Source organism: Salmo salar, chromosome ssa06 (assembly GCF_905237065.1).
Source record: "Salmo salar chromosome ssa06, Ssal_v3.1, whole genome shotgun sequence".
NCBI classification, from domain to species: domain Eukaryota; kingdom Metazoa; phylum Chordata; class Actinopteri; order Salmoniformes; family Salmonidae; genus Salmo; species Salmo salar.
The window spans coordinates 79,658,405-79,671,770 of NC_059447.1; the positions used below are offsets into that span (position 1 = coordinate 79,658,405).

Here is a 13,366-nt window from a genome sequence, read left to right on the forward strand (position 1 = left end):
ATATCCAGCAACTTTGCACAGCCATTGAGGAGTGGGACAGCATTCCACAATCAACAGCCTGATCAACTCTGTTAAGTGTCAAACTACATGAGGCAAATGACGGTCACACAAGATACTGACGTGCTCTGATTCATGCCTGTGACCAAAAGATGCCTATTTGTATACCCAGTCATGTGAAGTCCATAGATTAGAGCCTAACGCATGTATTTAAATTGACTGATTTCCTTATATGAACTGTAACTCAGTAAAATCTTTGAAATTGTTTCAGTATGTGTTTACATTTTCGGTCAGTATAATTTGACAGAATTTTGAAAAGAATAATGGGCAAATGTTGTGCAATCCACGTGTGGAAAGCTCTTAGACTTCTCCAGAAAGACACAGCTGTAATCACTGCCTAAGGTGCTTCGACAACGTATTGACTCGGGTGTGAATACTTAAGTAAATTAGGTATTTCTGTATTTATTTTCAATAAAATAGCAAACATTTCTAAAAACATGTTTTCACTTTGTCATTATGAGGTATTGTGTGTAGATGGGTGAGAGAAAAAAAAAATTCAATACAATTTTAATTTGGACTGTAACAACAATGTGGAATAAGTCAAGGGGTATGAATACTTTCCAAAGGCACTGTAAAATGTATGTATGCTTTATTCACATGATGGTACTAAACAGCGACACTGCTTTGCTAAATATCAAGTACTTTGACCTTTGAAACTTTGTCCCCCACGTAATGCATGTCTGTAAAATAATGCACACTGTTCCCAGTGTACCTAATATGCAAAATAGTTGAATGAATAGAAGTGAGCGATCATTCACAGTCAATACGTTTCAAAGGTGAATAAAGAGTTAAGGTGTAATGAGCATGTTTCTTGTTCTTCTGCTCAGATCTTGAGATCTGCAGGTGTCAGCCAACAGGTTTTTATTTCAGAACGTCAGTGCATGCTGCGACACTGCTTGTTCCCACAGCTGACAGTCTAGGTTGATCAAACGGAGAAAAACTTTACTTCTTCCTGTTTTCTCTAATTGAGAAATTCTGAGGTTCACAGCTTCCTTTCAAACTTGGCTTAGAATAGTCTCAAGAGTCTTGTGGAACTTGATTACCCCGTTATTCTGGTAAGTCCTCTCTTACACAATACATGGAACAATATGTGACTTAAGCAATCTTACCATGTTTAATAAAATATATAATTTACTGTTCTTAATCTAAGGGAAACTGCTGGGTTAAATATGTTCAACATGCATTAAATCTTTATTTGGAAACATGACATTCAACTAGATTTTACTTTAGATTACATTGTGTCTATTGTAATAAAATCTGTTGATTTTTAAACATGTCATTCCTGAAATTGACACAGTTGTTTGCAACTCATTTCAAATTCTACTTTTTGACTATTGTCTGAAATGTAATTGCCTGCATTGATGCACGTTATACAATTTTAATTACCATTCATTCATTTCACAAAAATACTTTTTCTATCATAACAGTCTGTCACCCTTGGAAAAAGTAATAGAAAATTACTCAATGGAAAATTACTCAATTAAAAGTGAAAGTCACCCAGTAAAATACCAAAACAAAATACCAGTATCAAAAGTAAAAGTATAAATCATTTTTTATTCCTTATATTAAACCAACCAGACGGCACAATTTTCTTGTTTTTTTTATTTATGGATAGCCAAGAGCACACCAACACTCAACAGACATAATTTACAAATAAAGCATTTGTCTTTACTACTGCCTCTGATCTGGCAGACTCACTAAAGTACAAATACTCAAAAAATCTATTTGAGAAAAGTATTTTTACTTAAGTACTTTACACCACTGAAAACAGTTACTTGTGTGCAATAGGTCCATGCTACGTGAGACTGCTTTTTTTTTTGTTTAGGTTTATTACACGGTCTGAACTCACATAACCTGGGAATAAATCCCCCGAAATCTCAGGATCTTGCTGAAATGTATGCATACACTCTGCAGCTAGGAAAGGGGCACCTCACCGCAGAGAATAAGCAATGTCCCACAAAACATATTCTACAACATAGCCTATGCAAAAGCCTTTGACTAGGCTGTCTGGCCCAGATTGATCCTTCACAGCTAACATGAAAGAACTGAAATGGTTGTAGTTAAGTCACCATCACTAATAGGTCAGAAGAGAAAAAGTAAATAAAGCCAGTGGATGTACCTTTGTACCTAAACCTCAGAGGGATGTATAGAAAACATTAAGGTATGTGGATGTACTGTATGTCTTCACTTCATCTGTCAGGTGGTGCGGGATGTTATATAAGAATGAAGGGGGGAAATACAGTATGTATGAGTAATCTAACATGGATGAAGGTATACATAAGATAATGTGCCATGCATACATCTGATATCATTTCTAGATATCCAATTAGCTTCATATGAACTCACAATGCTCCTTGTACATACATTAATTTCTCCAATATCCACTTAGCTGATCATGTGCTTCAGTTGACATTTGATCAGGGAAGTCAGGCGAGATTGTAAATCAAACCATTGTTGCCTTGCTGTGGTTGTTTTGCCACTCCTGCAGTCTTTATGCTTTGGGAACAGCCACCATGCAGAAGTGAATAATAGGAACAACAACCAGAAGCAGAACAACAATTTAATGTCTTTGTCAATAACACTGAGACATTTTTATATTCAAAACACAGATATTTTAAAATTACAAATGTACAAATGTTTAGGGCATTTCCCCTAAACGTCGCAATACTGACATGAAGTACTGTGCGTCATTGAAAGCCAGCCTCAGTTGTTCACTTTAGATACTTAACCACACTCATGCATTTAAATAATTTGGGTCACTCAAGCAGTATTGGGGTTATGTGACCTGGTTCTCTGCAAATTTCCTTTCTCTGAATTGCACCACGTTGCCAACCCTATTCGACTCCAGATTACTTCAGTCACACTTTTGTAAGGATGTTAATTAACTACAATCAGAATTGTGCTTTGTAGTTAAAATAATATACGTATAGAGTAGTTGATAGTGATAGGATACATTTCAATAAAACAGAAATGCTTTTGGGGGGAGATGCCATGAGTACATACTGTATGTTGAAATAAATTCCAAGTGTGTTAAATAAAAGACCTGTTCTTCTCTGAGTGCTCTCTCTATTTATCTATAGGAGAAAATGAACCATACGGATAATGGCGAGGAAACAGTTAACAATTCAGTGGCGTATGACTATGATTTGGTGGAGCCATGTAATATGGAAGACAACAACAGTGTGGAGAGAGTGGTGCGACTCTACATCCACTCTGTCATCTGTATCCTGGGATTATTGGGCAACATCCTGGTGATCGTCACCTATGCCTTCTACAAGAAGGCCAAGTCCATGACGGACGTCTACCTTCTGAACGTGGCCATAGCAGACATGCTGTTTGTGGTGGCTCTACCCCTGATCATCTACAATGAGCAGAGTGACTGGGCCATGGGAACGGTGGCCTGTAAGGTTCTCCGTGGGGCCTACAGCGTCAACCTGTACAGTGGCATGCTGCTGTTAGCTTGTATTAGCACCGACCGCTACATTGCTATCGTCCAGGCCCGGCGCTCCTTCCGGCTCCGCTCCCTGATCTACAGCCGCATCATCTGCGCTGCAGTCTGGAACCTGGCCCTGCTCCTCTCTGTCCCTACCTTTGTCTACTACGAACGTTATGTGCCTGCACACAGCACCTTTGGAAATGATTATGACAACTATGATTACAACAATGCTACAACACCGTTTGATCTGGAGAACACCATATTCTTAGAGGAGGAGAACTATGTAGTCTGCGACTTCAGGTTCCCAGACAACGCCACGGCCCGTCAGATGAAGATCCTGGTCCCGAGCACCCAGATGGCGGTGGGCTTCTTCCTGCCCCTGTTGGTCATGGGCTTCTGCTACGCCAACATCATTGTCACGCTGCTGCGTGCCAAGAACTTCCAGAGGCACAAGGCGGTGCGCGTGGTGCTGGCTGTGGTGGTCGTGTTCATCATCTGTCATCTGCCCTACAACGCTGCGCTGCTCTACGACACGATCAACAAGTTCAAGATCCTGCCCTGCAGTCAGGTGGATGCCACCGAAGTGGCCAAGACAGTGACGGAAACAGTGGCCTACCTGCACTGCTGCCTCAACCCGGTCCTATACGCCTTCATCGGGGTGAAGTTCAGGAACCACTTCAGGAAGATTGTGGAGGATGTGTGGTGCATTGGGAAGAGGGTCATGAACCCCCGACGCTTCTCCAGGGTCACGTCAGAGATGTATGTCTCCACTGTCCGCAAGTCTATGGATGGATCCTCTACAGACAACGCATCTTCTTTCACCATGTGAGGACGAGACCCTGTGGTGGAGACTGCTATTGCTGTGAACCCTAGCATAGTCTGATACATTTATCAATGTACCTATTCCATCTTTATTGAATGTTTCCATAAGCCTTACATTAAATAATCTATGTAAAATAACAACATGGTTTATTTAAATGATAACTACTGTAATGACAACTGTTTCTATTTGCTGATTATTGTTTATAATTATGATATTTCGGTTGTTGCTTTTATGCAGTTCTGTCTTTGGTTAATGCACAATTGTGGTTTATGTCTATGTTTGAACGTATTTTGAAAGACAAAATAAAACAATACTTTTTTATGGCCTATATTAATTTCCTAATGTATTTATTGACGGAAGGACAATACTGTCTAATCTGGGTTTCAACCATGGCCGTTGTTATTGTTACCCAGTAGATGGCGCTATTTACACTGTTTACACTATGACTCTACAGTACACGGTCTGGAATGAAGCGTTGTAAAATCAGTGCGGAGACAGCTTCCCTAGAATTAAGTGAGTTCTACAAAGATAAGGCAGTATTGTTGTTTAATAAGGAAGCCAAATATTAGGTCATGTTTGATTTGAGTGAAATTAGGTTATTGTCAGGTAATTGGTTCATAGGACAGACAGCCTCATATGCACTATTTACTTAGTGCATGTTCTTGTCAACATAATGTTACATTTGTGGACGGTTTTTAACCTTTGGGGCTTGATTGCTGTCATTTGTGCTCACTTGCTAATTAAAGATCCAAATGTAATTGTCTGTCTCTATGTAATACCTGGTGTACAGTTGTGAGAAGCTTCTGCAGGGGTCTGTTGTGTTCATGACTCTGCCCTCAACCTATCATTATCAACAATTCATCTTTAATCATAACTAAGCATATATGACACCCCTGATTCAATTATTAAAATCATAATTTGTAATTACCCAACATTTCTTATGTCATTTTACATGTTTAAAACTAAACAATAGTCCTATTTTCAACACAGGAGGCTGCTGAGGGGAGGACGGCTCATAATAATGTCTGGAACGGAGTAAATGGAATGACATCAAACACAAGGAAACCATGTGTTTGATGTATTTAAGACCATTCCACTGATTCTGATCCAGTCATTACCACAAGCCTATCCTCCCCAATTAAGGTGCCACCAACCTCCTGTGATTTTTAAGTTATGTAAGGATGCTGTCTAAAATCTTATAGTATTACTAAAAGTGAATTGATTCTGCTAAGCTACCAATACTACAAGCAGCCCTCCCAGAGAGTGACATAGAAAACCTGACTGACGAGTGTGGAAAATGATGTAGCATGTCGTTAGCACGTTAGCCACACAAGTGGCTGTCTGTCATTAATTTAACTGGCAAGTCAAAACACTGTGACTAAGGGTTCCGCTATGTTTAAGAAAGATATTTTCTAATACTTGTATTTTTGTACCTTTAAATGACTAAAGGTATAAAAGAGGTTAAAATAGCAGGTACAACCAGTTGAATCCACGTAGAGACAAAGACGCAGTCATTCAGATGTAAGAAAGTATTTTTTTAGGCATTCGTCTGATCCTACAAGCATTTCGCTACACCTGCAATAACATCTGCCTAATATGTGTATGTGACCTATACAATTTGATTTGATATAGTTCTAGTACAAAGGAGATATTGTGAAATGTAACCTTGGTTTGACCAAGTGGATAAAAAAAACTATTTGGAAAACATATTGCGTCTCCTGCCGCAAGTCACACCATCACGCAAGCCACAAGGCTGTGAGAACAACTGTTGGCCAAGTCCTCCTCTATTCCCACGGCAATAAATAGTGTCCGTTCAGCTTCCAAGGCCAACTCAAAGCGTATTGATCAATGCTTGACTTGGACTGAAATAGTTAGCGGTTCTCATTTTGGGTGTTGGTCTTGTGCCGAAAAGCTCCCCCCTGACCGAATTCTTCGCGTGAACGCGCACGCACTCAATTCTTCATTCCTGCGACTTGCTTGCTCGTTGAGATTTCTGCTCACTTTAGGCTGCGTTTCATTTTCATTTTTATGTCGGTTTGATCGCGGGGAGACACTAGTAATGTCTGCAGTTTTCGGTTTGGATATTTGTTTGAAGTGTATTAGTCTATAAATAAATCTCTTTTCCAAAATGCATCATCTCTCCCATGTCTTATTCGACTAGTAGTTGTTCTGAAATGTTTATTGCTTGCCTACATTTTACTCCCCTCTATGTTTATACACATACATTCATTATTATTTTCGGTTTCCTATCCTGATGTGAAGTTTGTTCTATAGAAAGTATTTGACTCTAGCCACAAAATTAAGGAAATTAGAGGGGGGGTTTCAGCAGGCAAGAAAATAGCCTTCCCAAAATCCTCCCCGTTCTAATTTTCTTAATTTTGTGGCTAGAGTCAAATACTTTCTATAGAACAAACTTCACATCAGGATAGGCATCCAAAATGAATAATGAATGTATGTGTATAAACATAGAGGGAGTAAAATGTAGGCAAGCAATAAACATTTCAGAACAACTACTAGTCGAATAAGACATGGGAGAGATGATGCATTTTGGAAAAGAGATTTATTTATAGACTAATACACTTCAAACAAATATCCAAACCGAAAACTGCAGACATTACTAGTTCCTCCCCGCGATCAAACCGACATAAAAAATCAAATGAAAAAATCAAATGAAATGCAGCCTAACGTGATCAGAAATCTCAGTTAGCAAGCAAGTTGTAGCAATGAAGAATTGAGTGCGTGTGCGTTCATGTGGGGGGGGGGGGGGATTCTGGCAGGGGGGAGCTTTTCGGCACAACACCGGCACTCCTTCCATTCTGCAGGAGACAGGAGATAATACCGCCAGTGCTGGTTGACTTCCAATTAACAACCAATCTGAACACAGTTCAGTCAATAACTATTTTCTGTTGTATTGAGTGTACAGCATAGAGATGCCACAAAACTCCCAGAACTGAAATACTAGCACAACTGACCTCTAGGTAAGATTGATGATATTACTTGTGAATGTCACAGAAACACTTTCATATTCTCCTCACCTACTAGTAGTGTGTTGTGTCATTACAAATCAAATAGTATTTGTCACATGCTTCGTAAACAGCAGGTGTAGACTAACAGTGAAATGCTTACTTGCGGGCCCCTCCCAACAATGCAGAGAGTAAGAAAATAGATAAAATAATAGAAAAGTAAAACACATAATAATAAATACACAATGAGGAACCATAACTTATATACACGGGGTACCAGTACTGAGTCAATGTGCAGGGGTACGAGGTATTTGAGGTACATATTTACATATAAAGTTGAAGTCGGAAATTTACATACACTTAGGTTGGAGTCATTAAAACTCGTTTTTCAACCACTCCACAAATTTCTTGTTAACAAACTATAGTTTTGGCAAGTCGTTAGGACATCTACTTTGTGCATGACACAAGTGATTCTTCCAACAATTGTTTACAGACAGATTATTTCACTTATAATTCAGTGTATCACAATTCCAGTGGGTCAGAAGTTTACATCCACTAAGTTGACTGTGCCATTAAACAGCTTGGAAAATTCCAGAAAATGATGTCATGGCTTTAGAAGCTTCTGATAGGCTAATTGACATAATTTGAGTCAATTGGAGGTGTACCTGTGGATGCATTTCAAGGCCTACCTTCAAACTCAGTGCCTCTTTGCTTGACATCATGGGAAAATCAAAAGAAATCAGCCAAGACCTCAGAAAAAACATTGTAGACCTCCACAAGTCTGGTTCATCCTTGGGACCAATTTCCAAACGCCTGAAGGTACCACATTCATCTGTACAAACAATAGTATGCAAGTATAAACACCATGGGACCACGCAGCCGTCATAACGCTCAGGAAGGAGACACGTTCTGTCTCCTAGAGATGGACGTACTTTGGTGTGAAAAGTGCAAATCAATCCCAGAACAACAGCAAAGGACCTTGTGAAGATGCTGGAGGAAACAGGTACAAAAGTATCTATATCCACAGTAAAACAAGTCCTATATCGACATAACCTGAAAGGCAGGTCAGCAAAGAAGAACCCACTGCTCCAAAACCGCCATAAATAAAAGCCAGACTACGGTTTGCAACTGCACATGGGGACAAAGATCGTACTTTTTGGAGAAATGTCCTCTGGTCTGATGAAACAAAATCCGAACTGTTTTGACCTAATGAGGGACTAGTGCACTTCACAAAATAGATGGCATCATGAGGGAGGAAAATTATGTGGATATATTGAAGCAACATCTCAAGACATCAGTCAGAAAGTTTAAGCTTGGTCGCAAATGTGTATTCGAAATGGACAATGATCCCAAGCATACTTCCAAAGTTGTGGCAAAATGACTTAAGCACAACAAAGTCAAGGTATTGGAGTGGCCATCACAAAGCCCTGACGTCAATCCTATAGAAAATTTGTGGTCAGAACTGAAAAAGCGTGTGCGAGCAAGAAGGCCTACAAACCTGACTCAGTTACACCAGCTCTGTCAGGAGGAATAGGCCAAAATTCATCCAACTTCTTGTGGGAAGCTTGTGGAAGGCTACCCGAAACGTTTAACCCAAGTTAAACAATTTAAAGGTAATGCTACCAAATACTAATTGAGTGTATGTACACTTCTGACCCACTTGGAATGTGATGAAAGAAATGAAAGCTGAAATAAATCATTCTCTATACTATTATTCTGACATTTCACATTCTTAAAATAAAGTGATGATCCTAACTGACCTAAAACAGGGCATTTTTACTAGAATTAAATGCCAGGTATTGTGAAAACTGAGTTTAAATGTATTTGGCTAAGGTGTATGTAAACTTCTGACTTAAACTTCCGACGTAAACTTCCGAAACTGTACCTAGGAATGAAGGGATAGATATTAAACAGTAACAGCAGCGTATGTGATGAGACAAAACACATTGTGTAAAAAGGGTCAATGCAGATAGTCCGGGTAGCTATTTGGTTAACTATTTAACTATTTAGCAGTATTATGGCTTGGTGGTAGAAGCTGTTCAGGGTTTTGTTGGTTCCAGACTTGATAGAACGGTAGTGCTGCCATCCAGTAGCAGAGAGAATAGTCTACGACTTTGGCTGAAATCTTTGATAATTTGACAAAGATACTGTATATTTGTGTGCAAGATCCCTACATCCGTCAATGAGGCAGTACGTTAACACACCAAACATCAATATATTGATAATGTACTATACACCACTACAGTAGTGAATGTGGTTGGCTTGGAGTTGAAAGGCTGTCATATAGCAGATAAATAAGGTATGATTGAAAACCATTGAAGCTGTCAAACCATAAACATGAAATAAACAGCCAGCCAGCGAGTGAGTGAGCGAGCAGGTGGGAGATGCAAATAACTGTTTTTATTACAGCAATTCAAACATACTGAAAGTGAAACACCCAACACCATCACTCACAAGCTTACAAGCCTTGAATTAGTATTATTAGCCTTCGGCCATTAGTTCGGCAGTCGATTGCCTTGGTCCACATAAACTTAACTCACACAGCATGCTCATTCATGAAGACTTTTAATTAGACCCAGCAGAAAGCTAAATATAGACCTTAATGGCGGGATCTTTGTCATATAAACACAAGCACTAATAATCCTCAAAAATAATAATATTTTTTTTAAATATATAATCAAAAAAGGTTTTTATTGCGGTAAGAAACACCCTAAAAGACAGAGGAAGCTAGGACTTGAAGTTACAGTACATTAAAACCTGGCCTTGCCCTCAGCAATGGGTGTGGCACAGAAAGGCAGCTACATTTTCAAAGGTGCACTCTTCACTGAACAGGATAAAATAACGACATACTGTAAGGATGACTTCACGTCTTTGAATGTCATTCCCTTTGAAACAGGATCTATTACTATGACAGAGAGGTGAGGGGATGATTGATTATATTGTTAGAGCCTATAGGCTCCCACAGTAAGTAAACATGGCACACCTTAGGGCAGAGACCATCAGCATATGGGCCCACCGAGACTTGGCAGCAAGTCACAGGCCTCACACTGTGTGTGTGTGTGTGTGTGTGTGTGTGTGTGTGTGTGTGTGTGTGTGTGTGTGTGTGTGTGTGTGTGTGTGTGTGTGTGTGTGTGTGTGTGTAAGCACAATTGGATTTTCATTCACTGGCAGACAGGGTCATATTCTCATTTCACAGTGAGTCTTTTCCCCTTGAGGGTTGAGTGAATTACCCTCTCTTTGTCCCTGCTGGCTGGACTGTGTGTCCAGGCAAAGCATACATTGGAGCAAAGCCCTGGTCCTGCTGTAAACAGCCGTAGCCCTGGTCTTGCTGTAAACAGCCTTAGCCCTCTCCAGGCGCTCTAAAAGGAAGGTTAATAAAGGTTAAATAAATAAAAGGAAGCTGTGCTGCAACAGCAACTATCCCAACTGTGAATTTCACAACATGCTGTTGAGTACATTAGTTTCACAAACTGCTGTCCATTGATGGATTGATAAATAAACTATTGCACAATCGCCGCAGACAAGGGTGAAAAGTGTAACAAAAAAATACAAATTAAAAAAAATACTCTAAGGTGTCAAAAAACATGAATCTCACAAATATCTTTAGTGCCTAACTAAGCACATTTTGGAGAGTTGGCGTTATGGGTCAATATGCCCAGCTGTAAAATGAGACTGTCCGCCTGTGGTCAGGGCATCAGGGCTGAGAGGGTTTGGAAGACAACATACTTAAAGTAATGTGAAAAATACATGTCATTATCCAGGCCACAGACTAACAGACAATATAGCCACTCAAACCAGACTTTCCTTAGACATTCAAATGGGTTTCTTGATGCTGCTAATCCTTTACCATACGGTGGGATGTTCTATCATTCCCTGTAATAAAGTCATAGTAGGTAATATTATACCAACAGTGATCCCTGTTATCTCCCATTGTGTATCTCTCCCCTGGTTTTGGCAACAGCTGCTTTGCAACACGTTTTATTCCTACTCCAAGAAAGCACACGGCAATGTTTCCACTTAGTAATAACAGGTAATACTCTCAGAGAGGAAAACTATTGGAATCATGCAATAGTTATATTGACATTGAATTACAAACACTTGGGAATAAATATTGCTTTGGCAGTGCTGTTGGATGAAAAAGTTCTGCCTATTGACATCACCTAGGTCTATACAGTAGGCTACATTGTTTCTGTAGAGCTGTTGAAGTGTATAGCCACAGAGGCAAGATAAGAGGAGCCTATCACAATATTACTGTCCTCTGGTAGGAATTACAAATACTGTTCATGAAAATTGACAAATTATTTAATTTGTCATTCTTATCACAGTCTTTTATCAAACACTGCATATTTTGTCCTCAAATGACATTTCTGAGGCCGCTTTTAGTGAGTCTCCAAAAACAGGTAAATATTGTGCATTATTCTGTCTCAGGCTGTTTTAGGCAGAGCCAGGACAAATGGAACAAGGGCACCTTTAGCCTCTACAGGTGCTCTGAGTGCTTCTGCATCAGGCAGAAACTGTTCATTCTCCTCTTCCACAACAAACTGCAATGTTTGGGACTTGTTCACACAGTAAATAGTGTTGCCAATGACAGCACAGCGAAAGGGCAAGGGGTTGGTCTGCTCCAGGGACGCACTGTCATGCCATATTTTCACCACAGTGTTGTATTTGAACACGTTGACGCCATAGTCACGGTTGACGTCAAACCTGTAGATGAAGTTTTTGAACGCCACCATGTCGGTGGATTTCTTCCTGCTGTTGTTGAACGGGCATTCCTCCCAATCAGCTCTTCTATTGTCATATCTTAGCAGACGATAAAAGAGAGAGCCTCCGGATACGAAAAGCTCTCCATTACAGGTCGTTGCCTCGTGCGCAACAGCGAACGCCCCTTTTGGTAGCGGCGCCACAGGGCTCCATCTATCAGTGCGAGGGTCGTATTTCTCCACCGTGAATAGACACTCCCCTCCGATTGCAAACAGGTAGCCGTCCATGGACACCAGCTTGAGCTGAGACCGACCCTGGGTGAGCGGTCGTATTTCGCCCCAGCTGTCAGTGAGAGGGTTGTAGCAGAACACCTTGTCTGAGACCTTGCCTTTGTCGCCCTGCACTTTGATTCCACCTGCTACGAATAGATAATTGTACATGGTGCATATCCCAGAGCCCTTTGTGTTGATTTCATCCGGCATCTTCGTCAGCACTTTCCAGTCCTTTGTCTCCTCGTTGTAATAGTAAATCACATGGTTCTCCTCCAGGGACACCATCGATAGAGGGCTCTGAGGGCGACTGTTCTCACGGCTTGGAGGTCTGCTCCCGGCGCGGTCATACACCTCGTTGATTTCAGCCACCACCAACGCCCTCTTTCCCTCCATTCTCATAGTGAGAATCAGCTCTCTCTCCCCTCCCGTCAAACGCCCATAGACAGCAGGATCACGCAGTATTTCCAAGAAATTGTCACTCATGTGCTTGTAGGCTTTCTGCTTCAATTCACCGATACGTTGCCTTTTGGCTATTGTCAAAATCTCATAGCAGTTCTCAACGGTAATCTGCTCCGACATTTTATCGACAGCAGCTTGAACCGCGCAAGGAATTAGCCCGGGTGATGACCTCTAAAATATTAACCTTACTAACCTGCATTCGGGACGAGTAAATGGAATCCACCAATATTGTCAAAGCCTTAAAACGCACCCCCTTTACTCGGCATACGTCTCGGGACTGCCGCGCCTTGAAATAGTCACTTTTCTCAGCCAAAACGGCTTTATGCGCTTCAAGTTTCTTTCCAGACACTTCAATCACTAAATCAGACTTATCTTCAGAAGCATATATGCCGTTCCCACATCCCCATCCTATCTGCCTGGACTGCGGTGCTTGGTTTCCCTGTGTAGCTTCTGGGTAGCTCCCCCCCCACAGCCGTCTGTCCCGCACTGCCTGTCTGTCCGCGCTCCTGTGCTTCTGCGTTGATACAAAAGGTGACAGGCGCAGAACTCCCCTTCCTCTGCCCCGCCTGGGAACTCGCTTTATAAATCTGACACTGACCTTTCACAGCTCCACGGCTCACTTAACACACGAGAGGTGCGCTCCGTGTTTTCCTTT

The 13,366-nt window shown here is 40.9% G+C and overlaps 2 protein-coding genes and 1 long non-coding RNA gene across 3 annotated transcripts; 1 reads left to right on the plus strand and 2 right to left on the minus strand.

Moving 5' to 3' along the window:
- Positions 1–1,032: 1,032 nt before the first annotated feature.
- Positions 1,033–5,074, plus strand: ccr6 (C-C chemokine receptor type 6). The gene is given in 2 exon segments (NM_001139972.1): positions 1,033–1,112; positions 3,138–5,074. A coding segment is annotated over 1 exon segment (1,179 nt). The 5' UTR covers positions 1,033–1,112; positions 3,138–3,143; the 3' UTR covers positions 4,323–5,074.
- Positions 5,075–9,664: 4,590 nt separating this feature from the next.
- LOC106608146 (kelch repeat and BTB domain-containing protein 11-like) lies at positions 9,665–12,908 on the minus strand. Its single transcript, XM_014205903.2, has one exon. The coding sequence runs from the start codon at positions 12,829–12,831 to the stop codon at positions 11,704–11,706; it is 1,128 nt and encodes a 375-aa protein (XP_014061378.1). The 5' UTR covers positions 12,832–12,908; the 3' UTR covers positions 9,665–11,703.
- On the minus strand, positions 9,665–13,144 carry LOC106608147 (uncharacterized). The gene is made up of 2 exons (XR_001329399.2): positions 12,905–13,144; positions 9,665–10,638 (listed from the first exon to the last, which is right to left on the minus strand). It is a non-coding gene; the product is annotated as an uncharacterized lncRNA (long non-coding RNA).
- Between the last annotated feature and the right edge of the window lie 222 nt (positions 13,145–13,366).

What these genes read in the sequence shown, in the direction of transcription:
- LOC106608146 (XM_014205903.2), bottom strand. Translation starts at nt 12,831, where the DNA reads ATGTCGGAGCAGATTACCGTTGAGAACTGCTATGAGATTTTGACAATA.